The sequence below is a fragment of the Heteronotia binoei genome, chromosome 12 (assembly GCF_032191835.1).
Source record: "Heteronotia binoei isolate CCM8104 ecotype False Entrance Well chromosome 12, APGP_CSIRO_Hbin_v1, whole genome shotgun sequence".
Lineage (NCBI taxonomy): Eukaryota > Metazoa > Chordata > Lepidosauria > Squamata > Gekkonidae > Heteronotia > Heteronotia binoei.
This window is the reverse complement of record NC_083234.1, coordinates 37771311-37797859: the sequence shown is the minus strand read 5'-3', so window position 1 is coordinate 37797859 and position 26549 is coordinate 37771311. Positions and strand designations below refer to the sequence as shown.

Genomic DNA, 26549 nt, shown 5'->3' with positions numbered 1-26549 from the left:
AGCAACTGTAATGTCCCCCCCAAAGGTGCTCCCCCCATATATTCATTGGAGAATTCCCCATTTTCTTCGTCCAATAATTAAGGAACAAGCTTACAAAATGAGACCTGAAGCTGACAAGACTCAACTGGAAATTCTGCGTTCAGCACCAGATGCAACAGCTCATGAATTTATGGGTCACGACTGATACTTCCTCTAAGCCAAGGGAACGTTTGCTCTCCAGATGTTTTTTGCCTACAACTCCCATCAGCCCTAGCCATTGGCCATGCTGGCTGGGGCTGATGGGAGTTGTAGGCAAACATATGGAGAGCCAACGTTCCCTACCCCTGCTCTAAGCTGTGGAGTCTTCTGAGCAAAAATTCTACTTGGTGAGCTACTGGCATTAAAGTTGTGCGCTACTGCATCAATTACCCATAAGGCGCTCCGGACCATAGGACGCACCTTCCTCCTGGGGGGCGATCCGCTGCCTCCGCCTCCGATCCCGACGCTTCCCCCGCGCCTGCCTGCCTGGCTCCAGCTTCTTCCAGCAAGCGCTGGGATCGCTCCACACTGCCCCCACCGCAAACCCAGTGCTTCGCGAGCGCCAGCTGCAGAGGGGGCAGCGTGCTTCCTCCGTGCCTGTCTGCCTGGCTCCAGCTCTGACGCTTACAGCAAGCGCCAAGATCGCTCCCTCTGCCTTCCGATCTCGGCGCTTGCTGTAAGCATCAGAGCTGGAGCCAGGAAGACAGGCACGGAGGAAGCACGCTGCCCTCTCCACAGCCGGCGCTCGCAAAGGGGGCAGCGTGGAGCGATCCCAGCGCTTGCTGGAAGAAGCTGGAGCCAGGCAGGCAGGCGCGGGGGAAGCGCCGGGATCGGAGGTGGAGGCAGCGGATCGCCCCCCCACCCCCCCAGGAAGGTACCTTCACTCCATAAGAAGCACACACTTTCCCCCCCACTTTTTTTGGAGGAAAAAGTGCATCTTATGGTAGTTTTTTCTGGGGCCATTCTTCCTGAGCTAAGACAAAAAGGTGTGAGCCGGAGAGCCAGTTTGGAGTAGTGGTGAAGTGTGCGGACTCTTATCTGGGAGAACCGGGTTTGATTCCCCCACTCCTCCACTTGCAGCTGCTGGAATGGCCTTGGGTCAGCCATACCTCTGGCAGAGGTTGTCCTTGAAAGGGCAGCTGCTGTAAAAGCTCTCTCAGCCCCACCTACCTCATAGAGTGTCTGTTGTGGGGGGAGGTAAAGGAGATTGTGACCGCTCTGCGACTCTGAGATGCAGAGTATAGGGTGGGATATAAATCCAATATCTTCTTTTTTTTCTAAAAAAATTGTGAGCTAGCTCACACTAACTCAGATTAGAAGGAACATTGGTCATGACTTGTACAACTCAAGGGGCAACCAGAATACAAAACTGAGTGGCATAACAATCTGAGAACACCAGCTATTGTTTCCAGAAACCTGTTCACCCTTACCTACCCTTACCTATATCCCCACCATTCCATCATTGCATTTATCCCTTCCAACAAAAAGTTATAGCCAGGATGACAGCGTTTTGGAACTTTTATCCGTTGGAATGATTCCTTCCCTCCTAATAAAAATTCTGATAACGTATGGCTGGTTTGTGCATTTACCCTCTTTCTGAGGCACCATGCAGGAAAGCACCAAGGGCCGCCAGTTCCAAAACTGCTGGAGATCCCCATTCTAGACCTCTTAGTGTATTGAGCTCAGGGAAAGGAAGGAAACAACCAACACTGTCCCCACATTCATCCTCATAATCCAGCACAGTATTTTGCCAAAGGGAACAGGAAATCCCTTCTCTCTCTTGTTTTCTCTGGCTCGCTGCTCCGGCCTCCTGCTGGTTACTACAGAAAGACAGCCAACAGCAGCTGATGCCCAAAAGAACAAGGATTTCCATCTGCTGCTAGAAAAAAGTGAGGTGCTACATCACCACAAGGGAAACTAAGCCTGCAGGAGAAGAATCTCTAGGTGTGGCTGCCGATGACAGTCTGAAAACTGGCAGCCGCTACAGAGTTTAGGACAGGGGTGTCAAATATGCAGCCCAGGGGCCAAATCAGGCCCCCAGAGGGCTCCTATCAGGCCCCTAAGCAACTGGTTGTCATCTGTTCCCTTCTCCCTCTCTTTTGCTTCCTTCTGAACATAAGAGAAGCCATGTTGGACCAGGCCAATGGCCCATCCAGTCCAACACTCTGTGTCACATAAGAACATAAGAGAAGCCATGTTGGATCAGGCCAATGGCCCATCCAGTCCAACACTCTGTGTCACATAAGAACATAAGAGAAGCCATGTTGGATCAGGCCAATGGCCCCTCCAGTCCAACACTCTGTGTCACACAGTGGCCAAAAATTTTTTATATATATATATATAATTTTTGATATATAAATATATATATACACACATACTGTGGCTAATAACCACTGATGGACCTCTGCTCCATATTTTTATCTAAACCCCTCCTGAAGGTGGCCATGCTTGTGGCCGCCACCACCTCCTGTGGCAGTGAATTCCACATGTTAATCACCCTTTGGGTGATTAACATCTTCTCTCTTCCTTCTACTGGCTGAGGCTCCTTCCCTCCTGATCCCCTGGGGAAGGAAGGAAAGAGCTTCCTTTGCCCAGTTCCCTGGATCCCATGGGAGAAATACAAAGAAAGCACCTTTAAGACTGAGTGCTAATGCTTTAAGCATGTTTTAAGTTTCTTTTTAAAAATTAATTGTGTTTGTCTGTGTCCTTTACATAGTTTATATCTCTGCTACCTAATCTTAAATAGATACACCCATGGCCTGGTCTGACATGATCCAGCCCAACACTTATGTCAGATCCAGCCCTCATAACAAATGAGTTTGACACCCCTGGTTTAGGAGACTGCTTTTTAATATGATACCTTATTACAGCACACTATAAAGTAGAAGATGAAGATGATGAAGAAGAAGAAGATGAAGATATTGGATTTATATCCCGCCCTCCACTCCGAAGAGTCTCAGAGCGGCTCACAGTCTCCTTTACCTTCCTCCCCCACAACAGACACCCTGTGAGGTAGATGAAGACATTGGATTTATATCCCGCCCTCCACTCCGAAGAGTCTCAGAGCGGCTCACAATCTCCTTTACCTTCCTCCCCCACAACAGACACCCTGTGAGATAGATGGAGATATTGGATTTATATCCCGCCCTCCACTCCGAAGAGTCTCAGAGCGGCTCACAATCTCCTTTCCCTTCCTCCCCCACAACAGACACCCTGTGAGGTAGATGAAGACATTGGATTTATATCCCGCCCTCCACTCCGAAGAGTCTCAGAGCGGCTCACAATCTCCTTTCCCTTCCTCCCCCACAACAGACACCCTGTGAGGTAGATGAAGACATTGGATTTATATCCCGCCCTCCACTCCAAAGAGTCTCAGAGCGGCTCACAATCTCCTTTACCTTCCTCCCCCACAACAGACACCCTGTGAGGTGGGTGGGGCTGGAGAGGGCTCTCCCAGCAGCTGCCCTTTCAAGGACAACCTCTGCCAGAGCTATGGCTCACCCAAGGCCATGCTAGCAGGTGCAAGTGGAGGAGTGGGGAATCAAACCCGGTTCTCCCAGATAAGAGTCCAAGCACTTAACCACTACACCAAACTGGCTCTCCAACGAAGTAGGTTCATTGGGTTGCAACTGTTTTAAATTACTGGTTTTATTGATTTTATGTGTACCTTTTGTTGTACATTGCCTAGAGCCCAGCATTGGCCGGGATGAGGCAATTTAAATAATAATAATAATAAGCAAATGTATGAAACAGCCAGTGATGAACTTTTACAACACCTTCCCCATTCCCATATACCATTTCATCTATTTATCTTCTTCTTTAGGCACCATGTGGGGAAAAGCCATCCATGAAGCAGACACACCCAAGGATACCTTCTTCCCACGCATGAAGGTGCCTTACCCACGTCTCCCTTCTCTCTACTTACCCTGTTGGCCGTCACAGCTAGATTTTGCAGGTTCTGCAGCAGCCCGATGTCCGCAGGTATGGAAGTCAAGAGATTGTGGCTGAGATCCAGGTATCGAAGCTTCCGGCAATAGAAGAGCTGGGTGGGAATCTTCTCGATCTTGTTGCGGTTCAGGTAAAGGCGCTCCAGGTTGGTGAGGTTGCCGATCTGCATGGGGATGTAGGCGATATGGTTGTACCACAGCTTAAGGCAAGTGAGACGGTGCAAGTGCTGGAAACTGATGATCTCTTCGATGGTCTTGAGGTTATTGTCCTTGAGGTCGATCTCTTGGAGGTTGTGGAGGCTGAAGATGGAGTGAGGGATGCGTTCCAAGTCGCAGCGGATGAGCTCCAGCTCAGTCAGGTTGACCATCTTCTTGAGGCTGTTGAGGACAATGAGCTTGGTGCCCTCGTTGTTGATGGAGAGCTTCTGAAGGTGCACGCCCACGTCCGTCACCACCTGGGGCAGCTTGGTCAGGTTGCTCTTCAGCCGCAGCACCTTGAGCCTCTTCAGTTCTCGAAGGCCGTCGATGACGATATAGCGGTTGTTTTCCGCGCTCAGGTTGCCCGTCAGATGGAGCTCCTCTAAAGTCTTTAAGCTATAGATCCACAGTGGTATCTCCTTGATGTCTGTGAATTTGATGTGCAAGGATTTTAAGTTCTCCCTTAAGAAGGCAAGGGCTGGGGCCTCAATTTTGGCCGCCGTGTGGTACAGCCACAATTCCTTGAGGCTGGTGAGCTGGGCGATGCTAGGCGGGATGGTGACGTCGGGAATCAGCTCCAGCTTTAAGACTTCCAGCTCGATGAGGTCAAAGACGGTGTCTGGGATGCCGCTGAGCATAAAGAGATGGAGCTCCAGCTTGTCCTGGGAGTTCTTGGTGATCCTTTGGCGCAGTTTTTCCAAGGTCCATTCGTTGTTGAGGTTCAGCTGCCTTAACTTGTTCTCACTGACTTCTGAGAGGAAGACAGCAAAGCGCTTGGAATAGAGGGGGTCATATTGGTCGATGAGATGCAGCATGAAAGCGAAGTCGTTTTTGACATCCGGGATGTCGCTGTAGCTGCTCTCTTCTCGGATGGACTCGAAGGAGTACTTCTTGAGGGACCGCCGGAGCATCCACCAGAGTGTGTACATGCAAATCAGACCGTAGAAGATCACCAGGCTGATGTAGAAAGAAGCCAGGATCTTGAAGAGAGTAGCCAGAGGGTGAGCGCAACGGTACATGCGGTAACCAGTCAGGCTCTCGATGTCCACTTTGCAGTTGACGTCGAAGGTGATGCTATTGACATAATAGACGGTGTAGCAAATGATGAGAATGAATTTTATCACCTTTATGATGGTTTGCCTCATGTAGAGGCGGTAAACTATGTCTCCTTCTTCCACATGCGTGCGGAACTTTTTGACCTTCTCAAACAGGGCTTTGGCCTGCTCGCCCTCTTTCTTGTCCAAAACCCCGTTCTCCGTCCGGTCCACAATCCCCTGCTCGATCCGAGATTTCGTCCTCTGCAGCATCGGAGCTGTGGCTTCCACGTCCTCGCTGACTGTGGAGGATTTCTTGTCCATGGAACCGTTCATTTTCCCAAAGGCCGGCTTGGGATCGCTCTCCTCCACCACAGTCTCGGACAGAGCCCTTGTAGTCCAAGGCGAATCAAAGCACTTTAGCAGGATGGAGACAAAATGCTCCAGTTTGGAGCTGGTCCTTGGAAACTTGAACCAGAAGTTGCTGCAAGCCAAAAAGATAAGAGTGTGGAGAAGCACCAGGTAAGGGAAGTACTTGGCAAACCAGTGAAGGCGATTTTCATAGCACACGGCATCCACATAGTTATACTGATGCCTGTCGAGGTCATATTTGATCCCTGTTGGCCCAGCGACTGGAGGTGGCACTACAGAAGAATTATAGTAACTTGAATCTGGGCTCGCAGGTGTCCAGTCTCTGGAAGAGTCGTTGCAAGCATCTTTGGTAACCCATTTGCAAGGCAAGCAAATCATTTTGTCCTGGGTGACCTGCAGCGTCCCTCCAAAGACTGCAATCATCAGCATCACTATAGAGATGTAATCCGTAAAGACGTCCCACCATGGCTTCAGGATGCGGTACGCTGGCTGGGTGTCGGCAAAATAACGTAGTTCTGTGACTGGAATCATGGCTCACCTGAAAAAGGTCCAGGGGGGGTGGAGTGAGGAGGGAGAAAAAAAGAAGCACAGAAGCAAAATGTTACCAGCTTGCTTTCCTTTTTGGACAACTACAGGAAAGCCAGAAATACAGTAAGACTAAGCGTGTTGCTAGCTGATAAACCAAAGAGGTGGGGTGGGGAATAACCATGAATCCAACTCCAACTGAGATAAAAGAACGCAACAGAAGTTTCCTAAAACGTCCACTAATCTGAGAGATTATTCTTAAACCAGGGGCGTGTTTCTCCCTCCCACTTGCCCAGTTCTGCCCCTCAGTTCTACTCTCACTTAGCACTCTTTACTTTCCACCTTCAGCTGCCCAGAGCAGTTTCCAACAACTTGTGCACCAGTCTGGAGAGAAAGGCTCTAGAATTCTACTCTGAGGCGACGATCCTGCATGACTCTCACCTGAGCCAAGTGGGACTTAATATCAAGTAAACAGATGTAAGGGTTAGGCTACCCAACCATTACCACTTTAAGTGAATCGGTTGTGCAAGTTAGCCAGATCTGAAGAGGAGGAAATGCCAAAGAACCCAACTAGAATCCCGTTTTTTTTGGGGGGGGGGGGCAAAGAAGAATTCACGGGAGAGGAAAAAGGGAAATGAGGTTTGTGAAGGTCCTGATCTGGATCGCCCAAACTAGCCCCGCTATGTTCAGAATTCAGAAGCTAACTGGGGATGGCCAGGGTCAATAGCTGGATAAGAGACCACCTACGAAGTCTAGCTGAAACTCAAATACTTTGGCCACCAAACGAGAAGGGAGCACTCCCTGGAGAAGACCCTGATGCTGGGAAAGACAAGGCAAAAGAAGAAAGGGACGGCGAAAGAGGAGATGGCTGGACAGCGTTACTGATGTCACAAACACGAATTTGAGCAGACTCCGGAAGATGGTGGAAGACAGGAGGGCCTGGCGTGACTTTGTCCGTGGGGACGCAAAGAGTCAAACAACAACAACAGGAAGTCCAGGACTGCTGTGCAAAGCCAGGTAATGGCAAGCCACATCTGTTCATCTCTTGCCTTGAAAACCCATAGGCAGGGGATCACCATAAGTCGGCCATGACTTGACGGCTCTTTACACACATTTAAGGTTAGAAGGAGCTGGAATTAGGGACTTCTGGTCCTGAATGGCTACTAAAATCTGAAGGTGGTGGTGGAGGAGGAAGTTGGATTTATATCCTGCCCTTGACTACTTGAAGGAGTCTCAGAGCGGTTTACAATCTCCTTTCCCTTCCCTACAACAGACACCTTGTGAGGTGTCTGACAGAAACATCTTGAGAGCTCTGACAGAAACTGCTCGAGAGGAATAGTTCTGTGAGGACTTGTGACTGACTCAAGGTCACATCAGCAGGTGCATGTGGAGGAGTGGGGAATCAGACCCAGTTCTCCCAGATAAGAGTCTGCACACTTCACCACTGCACCAAACTGGCTCTCTGTTCACAGCAGCATCTCTGTGTTATTCCCCAGCCACCTGGAGGCATAAGCCTGCAAAATGAGATCCAACTATAGGAGTTAATACTCATACTAATTTTGTATTAGAATGTTCACTTTGGCTTTGAGGATTCCTACGTAGTGTTAAACCATCTGCCTATCTCCTGGAGACTAAGTGATGGTCACTGAAAATGGACCCTCCTGGCCCTTAACACGACTAAAAGATTCATACTACAATGCCAGAAAGGCAAAAGCCCACTTCTGGTAGATCAGTGGACTGAGAACCTACGAACTCCATCAACATTTGAATGTGTGGTATACAGATGGCAATTAAGATGAACTCTTCCTAGAGAACTGGAAACCGTTTATAAAAAATTATGTATACGTACTCCAGAGAGTACTATGTTCAGGATTCCAAAATCATCTTAAGATCGCCGGACTGAAAGAAGCTCAATTATCTATCACCAGAGCCAGAGCGTTCCAGCACTGTGGAATTCCTTCCCCAAAAACATCAGGGCCCAGCAAGACCTGCCACAGTTCCGCAGGGAGTGTAAGACCGAATTGTTTAAACTTGCTTTCATCGGTTAGGGGGAGGTGGCTGCTGTTCCACAGCACCGGCAATCTCACTGAACTGAAACTAAAAACAATGAAATAATCAGAATATCAATATACATCTCGGACATAACGATTGTAAAATGTCTGGAAATGATTTTACTGTATATCCGGTTTTAAAATTTTATGTTTGTTTTAACTGTTGTGAGCAGCTCTGAGACCTTTAGGGAAGGGCGGGATATAAGTTTGATTAAATAAATTAATCAATCAATCCTCCATCACTGTTGTTATATTTTTGTCTTTATATATATCTTTTTAAAAAAATCTTATTTCGTCGCTGGTTTTTAAGAGCTCTGTCCCTTCTTTTTTCTGTTTTTTTTTTAAAGGAAAGAAAATTTAAAAAATTAGATCCAGCTATCATAATTCCATTGAGACTGCTCTAACCCAGATAGCCCAGACAAGCCCAATTTTATTGGATCTCAGAAGCTAAACAGGGCCAACCCTGACAAGTACTTGGATGAGAGACCTCCAAGGAATACCAAGGCTGGGATGCAGAGGCGGGCAATAGCAAGCTACCACTCTGAATGTCCAAGCCCCCAAGCCGGGGATGTCAGAAGTTAACCATGGCTTCCAGGCCTACACACACATTCAATATTCCACCGCAGCTGCAGTACTTGGCAACAGACACCATACCGCATGGGTGCGGACGCATAGCTTTCACAAACCTTCACCTGAAACTGTTTACAGCAATTAACCCAAGAAGTTGCTTGGAGGCTTACATGGAGTTGTGCGTCCTCTAGCCTTGACAGATATCCATCAGACTCTCCCGAGGGTCACTTTGCTGGCCCCTAAATGGCACACTCACAGCAGAATTCTACTCAGGGCTGGGGAGTTCACCTGATGCCTTGCAAAACGGAACACAAAGAGGGAAAACCAGCTGATCTGGAGATGTGGTAATCTGGCAAAACTTGCAGCTGCTTGCATGAGTTCTAGCAGCTACTCCTTGCCTTACAGTCAAATAGATGGGAAATTTATTCCACGGTTCATTGGCTGCAACAGTGAATAACGTGCAATCCTCCACTGAAAATACAGACTCACTTTGTTAGACGCAGGGGAAAGTTGAGCACAAGGAAGAACAGCCAGAAGCAAAACTCTAAAATTCCTTCCTCTTCTGTCACGCTAGTTTCCAGTATAATAGGACATGGGGATAAAGTGACTCAGACCTCTGTGTGGTGACTGCAGTTACGTGACTCCAAAGCATTAGCTGTTTATTTCCTTTTATTTCCATTAGCTCAGCAAGAGGAGGCAAAGATGAGAGAGATTAAAATCAAGTGAAAAAAATTTCTCTAAGGCCCCTTCCACCTGGCAGAAGGCTTCTCCGTGGGGATTCAAAACGGATCCACATGAGAAAAACAGAAGCTGCACTTCTCAGCGGCAGAGCCTCACAACACACAACAGCGATTCCACATGCCGACTTCAGAAATGCAGGGCTTATCCATGACCGATCCACCTCAGGTGGAGGAGAGACCAGGAACTTTTGTACAGTTTATTACAGGCCAAACTTGCTTAACATAAGAGCCACAGAATAAATGCCAGATGTCTGAGAGCCACAAGACATGAGCATCAGTTGTCTGAGAGCTGCAGGACATGAACATCAGATATTTGAGAGCCTCAAGACAGGAAGGAAGAGAGGCAGGGAGGGAGGAAATCAAATGGATGGGGGGGGGAGAGAGGAAGAAAGAAAGCAACTTTAACTTTAAATGTATTCTCCAAGCTGCCAACTGGCTTGGCTTGGACAAGTGATTTAAAGAGACAAATGCTTTCTCCAAGCTGGCCAATGGAGCAGTGGGGGCTTTGAGAGCTGCACAATATGTGCGAAAGAGCCACATGTGGCTCCCGAGCCACAGTTTGGCTACCCCTGGTTTATTAAATGCCCACCACAAGTCTAGCTGGAGGCCGGTTGCCCACCCTCTCCCTGTCCCAGTATTCACAATCCCTCCACCTGAACACTCAAGAGCCCTTAACTCAGTTTAGTTTTGAGCATACTCTGAACTACTGCTTTGCAGTTAAAACCCAAATCTTCTCTACGTCTTTAAAAGACATGCCCTTTGGAGGTTGTGCATCTAATAACGTGAGTGATTGTGCATCTGCAGTCAACAGAGCCATCCTTCAGGGATAATTCACCCCAAGCCAGAGCTACAGTTTAGGAGACCCCCTGCTTATAAAATTCTTGAAGAGCACAGCTTTCTCTGTGGTTGACTTATCTAGTACAGGGGTCCCCCGTGTGGCAGCCTATGGGCACCAGGGCACTGACCACTTGTTTTTAGGAAGTGGGAGGGATCAGGTGGGGCTTTGCTTCAGCAAGGCTTCCGTTTGGCTACGTAGATTTTTAGAAATGTTGCTTTGGCAGCAGCTGCCACCACAGCACAAAGATCTATTCTATGCTATGTGATCGAAGGTAAGCTGCAGAAGCCATTTCATGGCTGGCTCCACCTCCTGCACAGCCATATTGTGGCAGCCATTTTGCAGCTGTGGCCACCACACGGTCAGAATTCCAAAGATGCCCACAGCTAAAAAGGCTGAAGATGACCCCCGGTCTAGTACCTTTTTGTCCTGCCTTCTCGCCAAAGTCTGGTGTAGCCAGTCTGGTGTAGTGGTGAAGTGTGCGGACTCTTATCTGGGAGAACCGGGTTTGAGTCCCCACTCCTCCACTTGCAGCTGCTGGAATGGCCTTGGGTCAGCCATAGCTCTAGTAGAGGTTGTCCTTGAAAGGGCAGCTTCTGGGAGAGCCCTCTCCAGCCCCACCCACCTCACAGGGTGCCTGTTGTGGGGGAGGAAGGTAAAAGAGATTGTGAGCTGCTCTGAGACTCTTCAGAGTGGAGGGTGGGATATAAATCCAATATCTTCTTCTTCTTCCTTGAAAGGGCAGCTCTCTCAGCCCCACCCACCTCACAGGGTGTCTGTTGTGGGGGGGGGGGGAATGGTAAAGGACATTGTGACCGCTCTGAGATTCAGAGTATTGGGTAGGATATAAATCCGATATCATTGTCATCGTCGTCATCGTCATCTTCTTCATCATCAAAGAGTTCCACGAAGTGTGCATGGCCCTCTCGTCTTCATTTTATCTTCCCAACCATCCTGCAAAGTAGCTTATTGTGTGACTGTCCCCAGGTCAGTCAGGGAGCTTTATGACAATATGTGGGTAAACCTTTTTGAGCATGCAGGCACCTTTGGTATCCTAACACAGAGCAGGGAGCACAACCAGAGTTCCCTCTAAGCTGAGTGAGCGTGAGCTAGCTCGCAGATTTTTAGCCTCCAGCTCACACATTTTTGTCTTCGCTCAGGAAGGATGACGCCAGAGAGCACTAATTTACGTAGTAGCTCACAACTTGAATGCCAGTAGCTCACAAAGTAGAATTTTTGCTCACAAGACTCTGCAGCTTAGAGGGAACACTGGGTGCAACCACAAAATGTGAGGCCATCACACTTTAATATATCAGGCAGAAGCGCTGCTTGACAGGATGCCTTTTAAAAATGAAACTATTTTTTTAAATATATTTTCTTGCATACACATGGCTTACCCTCAGTCATGCAATGAGAATCCTTTTGCTGTGGGAGAAGTCGATGCCAAACCAACACTTTGAAAGATCTGCACAGCCAATCAGACAATGCGCTGAGGAAAAGCCCCATCCAGTCCCACCCATTTTTATAACACTTGGTGAGTGCCATGAAAGGTGCTGGGCAAGCTCTGTGGTACCCTGGGAAACCATGTTGGAGATGCCTGCGATAGATGCAATGTACCACAGAGCTCCACTTAGCAGGGTCATTTGCCTAAGGGGAAAAACATACAAGGATTTTTCTGCTGGACTTCTACCATCAGTCCTAAAGGTTCCTTTTTAACAGTGTCTCTAAATCATGGCTTCCTAAGCAGCAGGCTCTTTATTTTGCTTTTACTCTGGTGGTTTGGCTTTTTTATGGCTTGTAAACTCTGGCTTTTACACAGATTATTTTATAGGAGCTCTGTCACAATGCTGCTTTTAAGTATTTACATATTGATTGCCGATGGTATTGAAAATTAAAATCTTCTCCTAATCTACTACTTGATTCGTTTTATGAGAAAAGTTGACAAAATTAATAATAATAATAAATAAACAAATAAAATTAATTTCAAAGATACCCATAGACTCAAACAGGTTGGTGCCTCCTGAATCAGGCCATATTTTATCCGTATGGAGCACTGGATAGCAAATTGGATTGGGGTTGCCAGGTTTGGGGTTCCAGTTCTCAGTCAGACATGATATGGTGACTCTGTGTCCCCATCTCCCCTTCCTCCTAACCTACCTTACAAGGCCGTGACCGGGATAAAATTAGACTTTTGCAAGTATAGCCCTGTGCTCTTTGGAGGCAGAAAGGAAAGGCAGAAGTCTTTCTACAACACCAAGGACCAACTTGGTGTAGTGGTGAGGAGCGGCAGCCTCTAATCTGGAGAACCAGGTTTTGATTCCCTATTCCTCCACAAGAAGCCTGCTGGGTGACCCTTGGGTCAGTCACAGTTCTCTCATAACTCTTTTAGCCCCACCTACCTCACAAGGTGCCTGCTGGAGGGAGAGGAAGGGAAGGTGATGGTAAGCCACGGAGACTCCTCAAATGTAGAGAAAAGCAGGGTATAAAACTCAACTCCTCCTCTTCTACTCTACATTCAAGAGATCAAAGGCTATCTCCCCCACCAATCATTCCAGTATTTCTCGTTGCAGCATATGCTCTCAAAGTACATCCCTAATGAAAGTCATCAACCAAATCCCTAATGGGAATCATCAACCAAATCCCTAATGAGAATCATCAACCAAATAGCAAAGAACATGCTCAGGCTGGAAAGGAGGAGAGAAAATGGCTCACGGAACACAAGCAAAAGCAGGCCTCAAAGGAACTCCTCCTGGCTCACAAGATGCTCTATACCAGGGATGTCAAACATGCAGCTCAGGGGCCGAATCAGGCCTCCAGAGGGCTCCTATCAGGGCCTCCAAACAACTGGATCTTGTCTGCTTCCTTCTCCTTTTCTCTTGCTTCCTTCTGCATCACAGCTTGCTCTGCAAGGCTTGCTCAAATGCACAGGAGCTACAGAGCGAAGCCACTATTTTCTCCATTGGTTGAAGTTCCTCCTTTGGGAAGAAAGGGGGGGAGGGAGAGCTTGCTTTGCAGGGCTGGATCTGGTGGGGGGGGCAGATGGGGGTGCTTGCCCTGGGCGCCGACGGAGGGGGGGCACCAAATTGGGTATGGAGTCCGTTGTATTCTATGGGACCATAAGATAGAATGGCCCATAAGGGGGTGCCATTTTTTAATTTTGCCCCCCCCCCTCAAAAAACATGTAGATCCGGTCCTGCTCAATTGCACGGCAGAGCTACTGAGCCAAGCCTCTCTTTCTTCTATTGGTCCCCTAGGGAAAGAAGGAAGGAAAGACCCAGTTCCCAGGACCCCATGGGAGAAATACAAAGAAAGCACCTTTAAGACCAATGAGTGCTAATGTTCTAAGCTTATTTCAAGGGGGGGGGGGGATTTAAACCCCTTTAGTTGTGTTTGTCTGTGTTCCTTATAAACTTTATAAACTTCAAGAGCCAGTTTGGTGTAGTGGTTAAGTGCGCGGACTCTTATCTGGGAGAACCACTTGCACCTGCTGAGATGGCCTTGGGTCAGCCATAGCTTTCATAGAAGCTGTCCTTGAAAAGGCAGCTACTGTCAGAGCTCTCTCAGTCCCACCTACCTCACAGGGTGTTTGTTGTGAGGGGGAAGGTAGAGGAGATTGTGACCGCTCTGCGATTCAGAGTATAGGGCAGGATATAAATTCAAAATCATCATCATCTTCTTCTACATAATCTTAAATAGGTGCCCAGCCCAACAAGGTCTCATTTACGTCAGATCCAGCCCTCATAACAAATGAGTTCGCATTCCTGCTCTATACAAAGGCAGAGGAGCTGTGCGTTTCTCTGGGTGCTTACAGAAACAAGGCCTTCAGGAATATCTGGCAGAAGGAACCAAGGGAAAGAAGGACACACCAGTTGGGAAGCAGATAAATGTGTAAATCGCTGCTAGCATCAAAAGTTCTCTCTTATGGGTAATTTAGAAAATGGAAAGAGGGATCTAAAAATCGATCAGTGCTTCTTCCCAGGTGCTTGGCTGGAAGAGTTTCCACTCAGCCAGTCTGTTACATATTGTGATAAAGAAAATTTCTATCAGATTGGGAAAGATGTATCCTCACAGAGTTCCAAAAAAAAGGTTTGTTTTTGTGCTTCAGGAAGTTCAGAGTCTTAATTAATTACTCTGTAGGGGAAAAAAACTAGACAGGACACTTCACTTTCTAATATACATAAGCAGCTAGGAAGAATGGCAAAGACTTTGTAAAGCAACACTAAAAATTCAAAGTGAACAAAACACCGGGGAGTGGAGCTGTGGCACAATGAGGCAAACATGAATGCACCCAGGAAGCATGAACTGCACACTAAAGATTAGCACCTGGCTAGAGAGCAAAACCTGTTCTCCTGCCCCCTTCCTTCCCCGGGACAACAACAACAAAAAAATTGGGGCTAGAGTAAATACTCGCAGTATGACATATATTGGGACACAACAGACCAACATTTACTTATTTTTTACATTTATACTCCACCCTTCTGCTTAATGCAAACTCAAAGCAGCTTCTCCTCTCCTCCATTTTATCCTCTCAACAACCCTGTAAGGTAGGCTAGGCTGAATTAAGAGGAGAATTCTACTAAGCTTTGCAAACCAGGAACAGTGACAGATTCCCACTCTAATTAAGTAGCTGATGGAGATGAAGCATAGCCGTAGGAAGGATTCCTCGAGGTCAGACAGATTCTTTGCTTCCTAAGAGCTACTTCTCACAAATTATCCTATACACAAGCACTGAGGATACATACAAGGACACACACAAGTGCATTTCACATCAGCACCTGGATTTCATATGCAGCTTTTTGCTTCAAACTACACAAAAGGAGAAAGGGTCAGATCCCGGCTCAAAGGCGACAGCCAAGGCTTTTTTTTGTAGAAGGAACTCCTTTGCCTATTAGGCCACACCCCCTGATATAGCCAATCCTCCAAGAGCTTACAGGGCCTACTGTAAGATCCAGGAGGATTGGCTACATCAGGGGTGTGTGGCCTAATATGCAAAGGAGGTCCTGCTAGAATTCCTTACAGGGCTCTTCGTACAGGGCCTACTGAGAGCTCCAGGAGGATTGGCTGCATCAGGGGTGTGTGGCCTAATATGCAAAGGAGGTCCTGCTAGAATTCCTTACAGGGCTCTTCGTACAGGGCCTACTGAGAGCTCCAGGAGGATTGGCTGCATCAGGGGGGTGTGGCCTAATAGGCAAAGGAGGTCCTGCTAGAATTCCTTACAGGGCTCTTACTACAGGGCCTACTGTAAGGTCCAAGAAGATTGGCTACATCAAGGGTGTGTGGCCTAATATGCAAAGGAGTTCCTGCTACAAAAAAAGCCCTGGTGACAGCTATCTCTGAAACACATCCACCTCTTTGTATCTAACAGTTATGTTCAAGTAAAATACCCATGTATAAAAGCTGTGTTATGCAGGGCTCCATGGACGGCCCCATAGTGGAACTATTTGGTTAAGGAATGGAAAGAAGGGTACCAAAAGTGCTTAAGCTGTACAGCTCAACTATGAGGCTCCTGGGTGATCAGATGCCCAGTATTTTTGCAGCCCTGTTAGACAGGCGGTGCAGTCTCCTGACTGAGATATTTTGGGTATGTCATTTCAAAGAAAAGTCTGGAAACCAGCACAATTAGCACCAATGAACTGAAGAGTAGGAGGAGAGGAGGAGATTGGATTTATATTCTGCCTTTCACTGCCTGAAGGAGTCTTAAAGAGGCCTACAATATATTTTCCCTTCCCCTCCCCACAACAGACACTCTGTGAGGTAGGTGGGGGCTGAGAGAGCTCTGACAGAAACGGCTCCTGAGAGAACAGCTCTGATAGAGTTATGACTGACTAAATAGCAGTGAATCATTTCCCCCCATATGCCCAGATCCTTCTTAAAGCTGTGTCAGGAACATTTAGCAAGCAAAGCTCAAGAGACGTATCAATATCTCACATTCCAGCGTAACAGGAATTCCTTCCCTCTCGTTTCTAATTAACACCACCATGGATGCCACTTACAAATGCTCTGGGAAGTGTCTCACACAATGATCCCGGGAGACTCAAGATAAAATTTCGTCAAAAAGAGCAGATGGGCTGAAACTGAACAGAAGTGATGAACTAGCAATACACAAATAAGAGACACAGAGACCTTTCTGTTTTGTTGTCAGGTTGCAGTCAACTTACGGTAACCCTGTAGCAGGACCGGATCTACATGGTTTTTGAGGGGGGGAATCAAAAAATTATGCCCCTTTATGGACCCATTCTATTGTATGGACCCATAGAATAGAACCCAATTTGGCGCCGTCACCCCCCCCCCCATCGGCACCCAGGGCAAGCCCTCTTCTAAATGGCTCTACAACACACAGCTAACCCTGGGGAACGCAATGTCCAATAACCACTTGGAAGGGGAGAAAAGGAATCTAGATTCAAGTTTACAGCCTGGAATGCCTAGTCCGCTTTCTTATGAAGAACTGCATCAAACAGAGGTTTGGGGGGGGGGGGGGGGGGGGGAATTAGGATCAACTGCTCAGAAACGGCATTACAGTTTTCTTGGGGAAATGCCAGACTTCCTCCAGGAAAGCTCATAATGCAACCGTAATGCAGAAAATGCCTGCGCAAACATCAAAGTCATCTATTGGATATTATTTGGATACAGCAGGCAGACCTCTGCTAGCCTCCAGCACGACAGCTGTGCAACTTACTTGATGTGACGGCCATTTAATTAGGTCATTTCTTTTTTTCCTTTAAAAAAAAAAGGATTGGACAAATTCATAGAGGTGCGGTGTGGTGGAAAGTGCTGTTACGTCACAGTTGACTTATGTAGGGTTTTCGAGGTAAGAGATATCCAGAGGTGGTGTGTCACTGCCTGTCTCCGTGCAGCCTCCCTGGACTTCCTCCCATCCAAAAACTAGCCCGGACTGACCTTGTTTAGCTTCTGAGATTTGATGGGATCGGGCTAGCCTGAGCTATCCAGTTCTGTTCCTTTCAACCGCAATAATCATCTCTCCGATTGGGAAGCGGTCAGGTAGAAGCAACATGCTATCGCCACTGGCCATGCCCTGCTTAAGACCCTCCCATAAGCAGCTGGCCGTCCACTGCCAGAGATGCTATGCGGGCCTAAGCACAGGGAATCCTGTCTTCAGGGCCGGCTCACCCACTAGACAAACTAGGTGGTTGCCTAGGGTGCCGGAAAGGCAAGTGCACTGAATTCAACCTCCCCCCCACCTTGGCAAACGCCTGGTTTGCTATCTCCTCAGCATCCACCTTCCTCCCTTCCCCACCCCAGGTGTATTTCAAAGCCCAGAAGGGCTCCCCCATGGGAAGAGGGAGCAGCAGCAGCGTCCTTTCAGGATAAAAGGAAATCCTTCACCCAAAGGGTGATTAACATGTGGAACTCACTGCCACAGGAGGTGGCGGCGGCTACAAGCATAGCCAGCTTCAAGAGGGGATTGGATAAAAATATGGAGCAGAGATCCATCAGTGGCTATTAGCCACAGTATGTATATGTATATGTGTGTGTGTGTATACACACACACACACATATACTGGCCACTGTGTGACACAGAGGGTTGGACTGGATGGGCCATTGGCCTGATCCAACATGGCTTCTCTTATGTTCTTATGTGACAAAGTGTTGGACTGGATGGGCCACTGGCCTCACCCAACATGGCTTCTCTTATGTTCTTATGTGACGCAGAGTGTTGGACTGGAGGGGCCATTGGCCTGACCCAACATGGCTTCTCTTATGTTCTGGAGAGCCGGTTTGGTATAGTGGTTAAGTGTGCGGACTCTTTTTATCTGGGAGAACCAGGTTTGATTCCCCACTCCTCCAATTGCACCTGCTGGCATGGCCTTGGGTCAGCCATAGCTCTGGCAGAGGTTGTCCTTGAAAGGGCAGCTGCTGTGAGAGGCCTCTCCAGCCCCACCCACCTCACAGGGTGACTGTTGTGGGGGGGGAAGGTAAAGGAGATTGTGAGCCGCTCTGAGACTCTTCGGAGTGGAGGGCGGGATATAAATCCAATATCTTCTATCTTCTCTTCTTATGTGACAAAGTGTTGGACTGGATGGGCCATTGGCCTGATCCAAAATGGCTTCTCTCATGTGGTTCTTTCGCTGCTGCCGGCCTGCCACGGCACTCAAAGATGGTGAGTGCTGTGCTGTTTTACTCACCAGTCAGCCTTTAGATCGCCCGGGAGCACGGCTCAACCGCCTTTCCGGGTTTTGAAATACACCTGGGGTGGAGAAGGGAGGGAGGAGGAGGTGCAGGGGGTGTGGCGCTGCGGGGGGGGGAGGCGGGGGTGCTGTGGAGGGGGGCGGCAGGCTGGTAGTCTGCCTAGGGTGCCATGGGCACTCGAGCCGGTATTGCCTGACCGTCACTAATTTCTGAAAGTGACAAATAGCTGCATAGGCTCTCTCTGATTTGCCCTTCCCAGTTATACCTATTGAGACCATGCATAACAGTCACCAGAACATGATATGCAAGAATTGATTGTACAGAGGCTTGCCAGTATGCTGCGGGTGATCATGCCAAAAGGTTTTTACTTGCCTGCACAGTTCAGCTGTCTTTTGTGCCTTGACGAAAATCAAACGCATAAGAGACACAGACAGACGCAGAGAGAGAGAGAGAGAGACGCCAAGCCACTTTCCACGGAATCTGCATCTCCGTCCCATTGGCCTTGGGTGTAACTAAAGCTTCTTCTTAACCAGGCTGGTTCCAGTGCCTGTCACTAACGTCTTCATGGAAGTATTTATAGACAGAAATGAAAGGGCACTCAAGATCTGCTTTAAAAATAACTACTTTGCTTTTAGAACTACTTTGCCAATGGCTGCTAAATACAGGGGTCCGAGAAATGCTGTTACGTAGATCGTCAGGGAGGATGAATCCTAGCAGCATGGTTTCAGATCATGAGAGCATCTTAAAGAGATTGTTGGTTAGGGGGGAGGAATCAAGCACGGCTCCTTCCTCGCCGTGCACAGAAGCGCTGCGTGGCTTGCGTGACACCATTTTGCTAGATGCGCAGTGATAAGAGGAAGACAGGGAGTATTTCTGCTGGCTTGAACTCATAAAGACCAAGAGGAATGATGGGGAAAGAATGAGTGGGGAGAGACACAGCTACAGAAGGACATCAGCATCTTTAGGCTTTTTGTTTGAGAGGAAATGGGGGGAGGGAGGAAACGCCATGAGTGTAGCCAACCTGGAAAAAGTGAGCAAACTCTGGGATAGAGGAGGGCAGTGTGCTTCCAGGCAGCTAGCCGAGACGTCAGCCAGAACTGACAATCACACCTGCCCACCAGAAATGTCAACAGAAGTGGCACCACCGCTCAGGTGATTTGCAGGCTGCTTCTCAGGCCACTTTTCCCAGCCTCCTTTTTCCTCAGTGAGGTTCAACTGTACTTCCGCGACTAGCTACAGAGAATTCTCATGTGGTGCATGGAATCCGTGGGGGAAGAAAATCTGCAAACCTTTGCATAATGAGCATATGTGCTGAAGAGGAGAGAGATCAGGATCTTTCAGAGAAAAAAATAAGTACTTGGAAACACTGAATATGTATGACTTACCCCCTTATGGTACACACAAGCAGGGAAATTAAAAGGGGATGAAATTGCTCCTAGGCCTGAAATGAACTTTTACTGATGTGCATTAGCAAACGAGTGTAAAATCCAAGGTAGCAGTTACTACAAATTAGTTAACACAAAGTGTATGAGAACAAAATTGAAGTCCAGAAGCACCTGAGACCAACGAAGTTTAACTCTGGGTGTGCAAAAAAGCTTATATCCAGAATTAAACCTTGAAGTCTTAAAGGTGCCACTGGACACAAATTTTGTTTTATTGCTTCAGACCCACATGGTCACCCACCTGAATCTAACTTGATGTAGATGGAAGCACATTCGGCCAATGCTGAAAGAGCTACACTGGCTGCCTATTGTGTTCTGAGTCGGCTTCAAGGTGTTGGTATTGACCTTTAAAGCCCTTTTTGGTCGGGGGCTTGCCTATCTACAGGACCGCCTTTCTCTGCATGTTCCCCAGAAAGCACTGCGTTCAGGGACACAAAACTTATTGTCCATCCCTGGACCAAAGGAGGCCAGGTTGTGTTCCATACGGGCTACAGCCTTCCCGGTGGTAGCACCAGAAATGTGGAATACCCTCCCAGAGACCAAAAAGGCCCTGCAGGATCTTTCTCAATTCCGCAGGGCCTGCAAAACTGAATGACAGGCCTTCAACACCTAAACCAGGAGAGGACTGCCACCCAACACCGCTGAGGAGTTACAATCATTATAGGATCACTATCAGAAAGAAAGATCCCGCCTATATCGAAGATGTACAGCTGTATAAAATGTTTTAATTGTATTTTATTGGTTTTAAATTGTATATAATTATAGATGTCTGAACTGACTGTTAGCCCCCCTGAGTCCGCTTGCGAAGAGGGCGGGATAGAAATCTAAAGTAATAAATAATAAATAAATGTAGTCCCCTGTGCAAGCACCAGTCGTTTTCGACTCTGGGGTGATGTTGCTTTCACAACATTTTCACAGCAGACTTTTTGTTACGGGATGGTTTGCCATTGCCTTCCCCGGTCATCTATGCTTCCCCCCCAGCAAGCTGGGTATTCATTCTACCGATCTCAGAAGGATGGAAGGCTGAGTCAACCTCAAGCCGGCTACCTGAACCAGCTTCCGCTGGGATCGAACTCAGGTCGTGAGCAGAGGGCTCTGACTGCAGTATTGCAGTTTACCACTCTGCGCCACGGGGCTCTTAAATAATAAATAAATAAACAAATAAATAAATAACAGTATTAGTTAATGTGGGTCTAGTATAGTTTCAGGCAGGTAGCCATGTTAGTCTCTAGTAGCAGAGTGGTGGGAAGGAGAGTCAAGCAGCACCTTTGATACAAACAAAATTTTCTAGAGCAGAGATTTAGTAAGCTCATCTTGAGGATATGGGTCAGTACATAGAATGAAGTTGCAGAACAAACCCCAGGTCAGAAGCCCAGTGTCTTTTTTGCGTTTGTCTTTTTTTAAGATCTAGGCGGGGAGATGGTGAGAAAGATGGAAGAAGAAACAAAGACAAACATTTGCAATAAAAAATGTGGCCAGCTTGGCCTCTGATTAGTCTATAGCAGGGGTGGCCAACGGTAGCTTCCCAGATGTTTTTTGCCTACAACTCCCATCAGCCCCAGCCAGCATGGCCAATGGGAGTTGTAGGCAAAAAACATCTGGAGGGCTACTGTTGGCCACTCCTGGTCTATAGCACAGATTAGCCTATTGTACATCATCCAAGGAAAGGTAATGTGTCTTAACCAGTATAGATAATGCAATGAACTTTGGCATAAGGTTGCCAGCCTGCAGGTCATATAATTTGAGAGAAGACACTTCAGAGATACATACATAGACACAACCAAAAGGTTATAGTGACACATAACTAATCTACTGACCAAACGGCCACTTTGAGCCATTTGGGAACATGAGTCATAATTGAGAGAATGTTTTTGGAGACTTCAGGTCCCTACGAATTGTGTTTAAGAACGGTAATATTCATTATTGAGCCCATTTATGAGCCCATTTCGGGAAAGGGCAGGCTGTAAATTAACAAATAAATTATAGCAAATATTGTGGAATACCCCATGTTGATAAAGATCTGAAACAGGTGTAGTAGCAGTTGACGACCTGTCCAGGGAGTTCCTATGTGTTATTCTACATGTGAGGATTGAATGCTTCAGCATCTACTGGAACACAGCCTGTTGATTCCTCTTCGGGAACAGGAAACTGACACTCTTCTGATTGAACTTCATCAAGGGACTTGGTCTCTTTGTTACTATTGTTATTATTGGTCCATGACACTGTATTTTTGTCAACAGATCAGTTATTTGTCACTATAACCTTTTGGTTGTGCCTATGTATGATCCTCCAGCTCATGCCGGAGATCTCCCACTCTTACAATTAATCTCCAGGTGACAGATCAGTTCACCAGGAGAAGAAAAAAAAAGCTACTTTGGAAAGTGAACTCTGCCATTACACACCATTGATGTGTCAAGTTCCCACTGTTCCTTCAATAAAGCTAACTCTCCACGTTATTAGATAAGCATATATTGTACGGTCGGATACATAAACACTGACTCGCCCAGCAGTGTTGAAAGTAGAGCACAACAGCAATGGTTCAGGTTATATACCCTTGCAAAGGCTGTTAGAAGCGCGCCTAATCTTAGAGTGCGAAGACAGTTCAAATTTAGTGTCCACAGCTCACACTCACACATTCTCTACCAAGCATTATACAAAGCATCCCAGGAAGGGAGGAACAACCTTAGGTTGAACATATGAACATATATATGAAGCTGCCTTATACTGAATCAGACCATGGGTCCATTGAAGTCAGTATTGTCTACTCAGACTGGCAGTGGCTCTCCAGGGTCTCAAGCTGAGTTTTTTCACACCTGTTTGCCTGGACCCTTTTTTGGAGATGCCAGGGATTGAACCTGGGACCTTCTGCTTACCAAGCAGATGCTCTACCACTGAGCCACAGCCCCATTCATGGCTCTCCAGGGTCTCAAGCTGAGGTGTTTCACACCTACTTGCCTGGACCTTTTTTAGTTGGAGATGCCAGGGATTGAACCTGGGACCTTCTGCTTACCAAGCAGATGCTCTACCACTGAGCCACCGTCCCTCCCCAGGTTCCCAGGGCCTGGGAGGCTAGCTGGTTAAGTTTAGTTTCTGCAACAGGCTAAGCATTTTTACTCACGCATTCCACAATCTACATCAAAGGAACACAGAAGGAAACCAGATAACTGAAGAGGGACTCGACATAATGTCCCTCCTCAACCCTGCCCTCCAAAACCTCCAATATTTCCCAACCCAGAGCTGGTAACTCTAGTTCTGGGTATAAGGAAATGGCTTGCTTCAAGTGCCTATCCAGGGTTGGAAGAGGTGAACGTCCAACTTAGCTGGAGGGAAGGGCAGGTATGCCCCATGTGAAAAGAAAGCACAGCTGCGGTGCTGGAAGAAAGACTCTGTTGGAATTGCCTAGTGACAGGATATGTCTTCGCTGGGGATCTGATGCAGAGTAGTGATTCGGCTGACTTGCAAGAATGCCTTGGTCTCTCTGCCTGTAAATAAAGCAAACAGCACCCCCTTCCACTTGGGCTTTCCCCTTTCCAAAGGGAACCAACCTCACTGACTCCCATGTAGTAGGCTGGGGTTAAAAGGTAGGTGCCTGGTATGGAAGAGTACCAATGTAGCGACTGGAGATGCACTAAGAATCTGTAAAGCAGATGCGAGGGAGCAGTGCACAAGCTGTTGTTACCGGGTAGCCTAGGAGACAGTTGGAAATGCTACTCATTTTCCTCAGAGGCTTTGACAAGTACTGCTCACAGATTTTCAAGTTTCTCTTTCTAGTGCCCATAAAGTACTAGAAACTAAGAGACAAAAGCTCTGGATGCAGGAGGAGGAAACTGACCAGACTCAATCCTAAGAGGACAGCGCTCATGATTTGAAGCACTATTGGGGGCTTTTTAGACTTCTAGACACACATGCAAATCCTGCAGAGAACAAGATAAGTTCCCTGCTTAAAAGAAAAGTGGCACCAGCAAACAGAAGTTGCATTGTTCAGAAAGAGTAGCTAACAAGACTGCAATTTCCAGTCTTTCAATGCCTCTGCAATTTCGACATGCCATCAACTAACTTTTGACTGTCTTTAATATTTCATAGATCTTATCTCAAAGACAAGCAGCTAGTCTTCCCCCCCAATGCCGCCCCGTGAAATCTTGCCTTTTCAACACCCATGGCAAACATTCAAATGCACGATGCCCCAACCTTCACCTGACTTCAAACACTCAACTGTGTCCCTCTTTGCTAAAACGCGATGGGCAGAAAAGCTGAAATCTTGTCTAGGAGCTTCTCTCGGAACTCACCCACATGGTACTTCTCATCACCTGGAAATCCTAAAAAGGCATACAAAGCCTCTTTGTTCTGGCACAAGAAACTCTTCAACCCCAAAAGGGTAAGAAAAAGGGAAGAGGGTGGGAAAGAGACTGCTCATCCCTCATTCATGTCCATTACAAGAGAGAGACAAAGACAGAGACAGACATTTCAGAAAGAATTCTGCCTTGCTAACTCCCTTTTTATGGGGGGCAAAAAACAGTTTTCAGGCAACAAGGATCTCCAAGACTAAGGAAAAAGGCTGGGAAGGGAAACTGGCTTCCCTTAAGTTACCAAGTCCTACTAGGATAAGCCCGGCATAGACAATTTCCAAAAGAATTCACCGCCATCCTGTTTCCCACATCCCCATGACGACCAGGACATACAAGGGAAAAGCCACCAGCCAGCAAATCAATGAAAGCTTCCTTATGAATTTTTTTAAATAGAGGCTCAGGCCCAGAGCAGGTCCCACGATTGCCCCTGCTGGAAAGAGAGGTGCAGGGAAAACTGTGACAGTTGAACTGGCTGAAGAATTTGCTTTGGAGAATGACAGGCAGAGACTCATCCCACCGACTTTTGTCTCATCTTTGCAGCAGCTCTCCTGCAAGTCTGGTTGCAGACCACAGACAGAAAGAGAGAATCTTCTTATCCCTGATGGGGTATCCCCAGACAATACATAAGACGGTGTAGCAATCTGAAAGGCCTAAATTCATTCGGTGGCCTAAGACAAGCCTCGCAAGGCCATTCTAAGGATTACCAAGATGATACACGTGGCGTGCCGTGTACATGAAAAGCACAATACAAATGCAAATATGATTAAGAGCAGCCGGAAATGTTTGAGGAGTCTAGTTCCTGCTCCTAATCGCCCAAGATAAAGAAACTGGAAACACAGCCAGGTATAAGACTGGTGCACTGGAATGCGCTGTTAATGGCTGCTTCTAGGAAAGCAGAAAAATGGGAAGCTTTATAGTATCCTCTTAAGAACGGGGTGTGGTCTACAGAACCTGCTGCTATTCCCACCTTCTGTTGTTGGGGGGAGAGGGGGTATCCAGCTCTTGTCGCAGTGGAAAGGCCACTGCTTTACACATGAAATTGTCTTATAATTAATCAGGCCATAAGGCCATCAAAGCCAGTATTGTCTGCTCAGACTGGAAGCAGCTCTCCAGGGTCTCAGGCAGAGATCTTTCACATGACCTACTATCTTACCCTTATAACTGGAGATGCCGGGGATTGAAGCCGGGACCCTCTGCATGTCGAACGGATACTCTGCCACTGAGCCATGCTGTGAGGCTGCATGCAGAATGTGCCACGTTTGATCCCAGACATCACCAGGTAAAAGGATAAAGTAGTAAGTGGTGCAAAAGACCCTTTCCTGAGTCTTGTGAGAGCCATGGCCAATCGGGTGGACAAGACGGACCTTGATGGACAGGTGACCTGATTCCATATAAGACAGCTCCACGTGTGGATGTCACACCCTCAGGACTGGATAACAGGCTCCAGTGATGGGAAGAAGAGAAAGGAGAACAAGTACAGTGGTTAGAGTGCTGCAGGAGGATCTGGGAGACTGGGGTGGACATCCCCACTTAGCCTTGAAGCTCACTGGATAACTGTGACCCCTCAAGCTCTTAGCTTCATCTACCCCACAATGAGAGCCAGTTAGGCGTAGAGGTTAAGTGCGCGGACTCTCGTCTGGGAGAACCGGGTTTGATTCTCCACTCCTCCACTTGCAGATGTTGGAATGGCCTTTGGTCAGCCAGAGCTCTCATAGAAGTTGTCTTTGAAAGGCCAGCTGCTGTAAGCGCTCTCTCAGCCCCACCTACCTTACAAGGTGTCTGTTGTGTATGTGTGTGTGTGGGGGGGAGGTAAAGGAGATTGTGACCGCTCTGAGACCGAGATTCAGAGTATAGGAAGGGATATAAATCCAATATCTTCTTCATTGTTAAGAGGATTAAAGAGGAAGATATTGGATTTATATCCCACCCTCCAATCCGAAGAGTCTCAGAGCAGCTCACAATCTCCTTTACCTTCCTCCCCCACAACAAACACCCTGTGAGGTGGGTGGGGCTGGAGAGGGCTCTCACAGCAGCTGCCCTTTCAAGGACAACCTCTGCCAGAGCTATGACTGACCCAAGTCCATGCTAGCAGGTGCAAGTGGAGGAGTGGGGAATCAAACCCGGTTCTCCCAGATAAGAACCTTAACACTTAACCACTACACCAAACTGGCTCTCCTAGGGTCTGTGTATGGACCCAGATCTCCAGACAGACAGACAGACACACTCTGGTAACCACTTTTCATGTCACTTTGCCGTCACAACATCCCTTTCCAGGAAAGCCAGTCATAGCTTTGAAGTACCTCAGTTGCTGTGCCCTTTCGTA

General features: G+C 47.5%; 2 protein-coding genes and 1 non-coding gene across 4 annotated transcripts in view; all 3 read right to left on the bottom strand.

Annotated features, from left to right (window-relative positions):
- LOC132580640 (volume-regulated anion channel subunit LRRC8A-like) overlaps window positions 1–6111 on the bottom strand; it is an 86813-nt gene extending 80702 nt beyond the window's left edge. Inside the window, exon 1 of the mRNA XM_060251613.1 lies at window positions 3919–6111. Within this exon, the coding sequence (XP_060107596.1) occupies window positions 3919–6100 (2182 nt within the window). The 5' untranslated portion in view covers window positions 6101–6111. The remainder of the gene's footprint in view (window positions 1–3918) is intronic.
- Window positions 1–26549, bottom strand: part of LRRTM4 (leucine rich repeat transmembrane neuronal 4) — a 659418-nt gene that overhangs the window by 184572 nt on the left and 448297 nt on the right. The window lies entirely within an intron of this gene.
- On the bottom strand, window positions 22715–22786 carry TRNAT-GGU (transfer RNA threonine (anticodon GGU)). The gene has a single exon. It is a non-coding gene; the product is annotated as a tRNA-Thr (tRNA).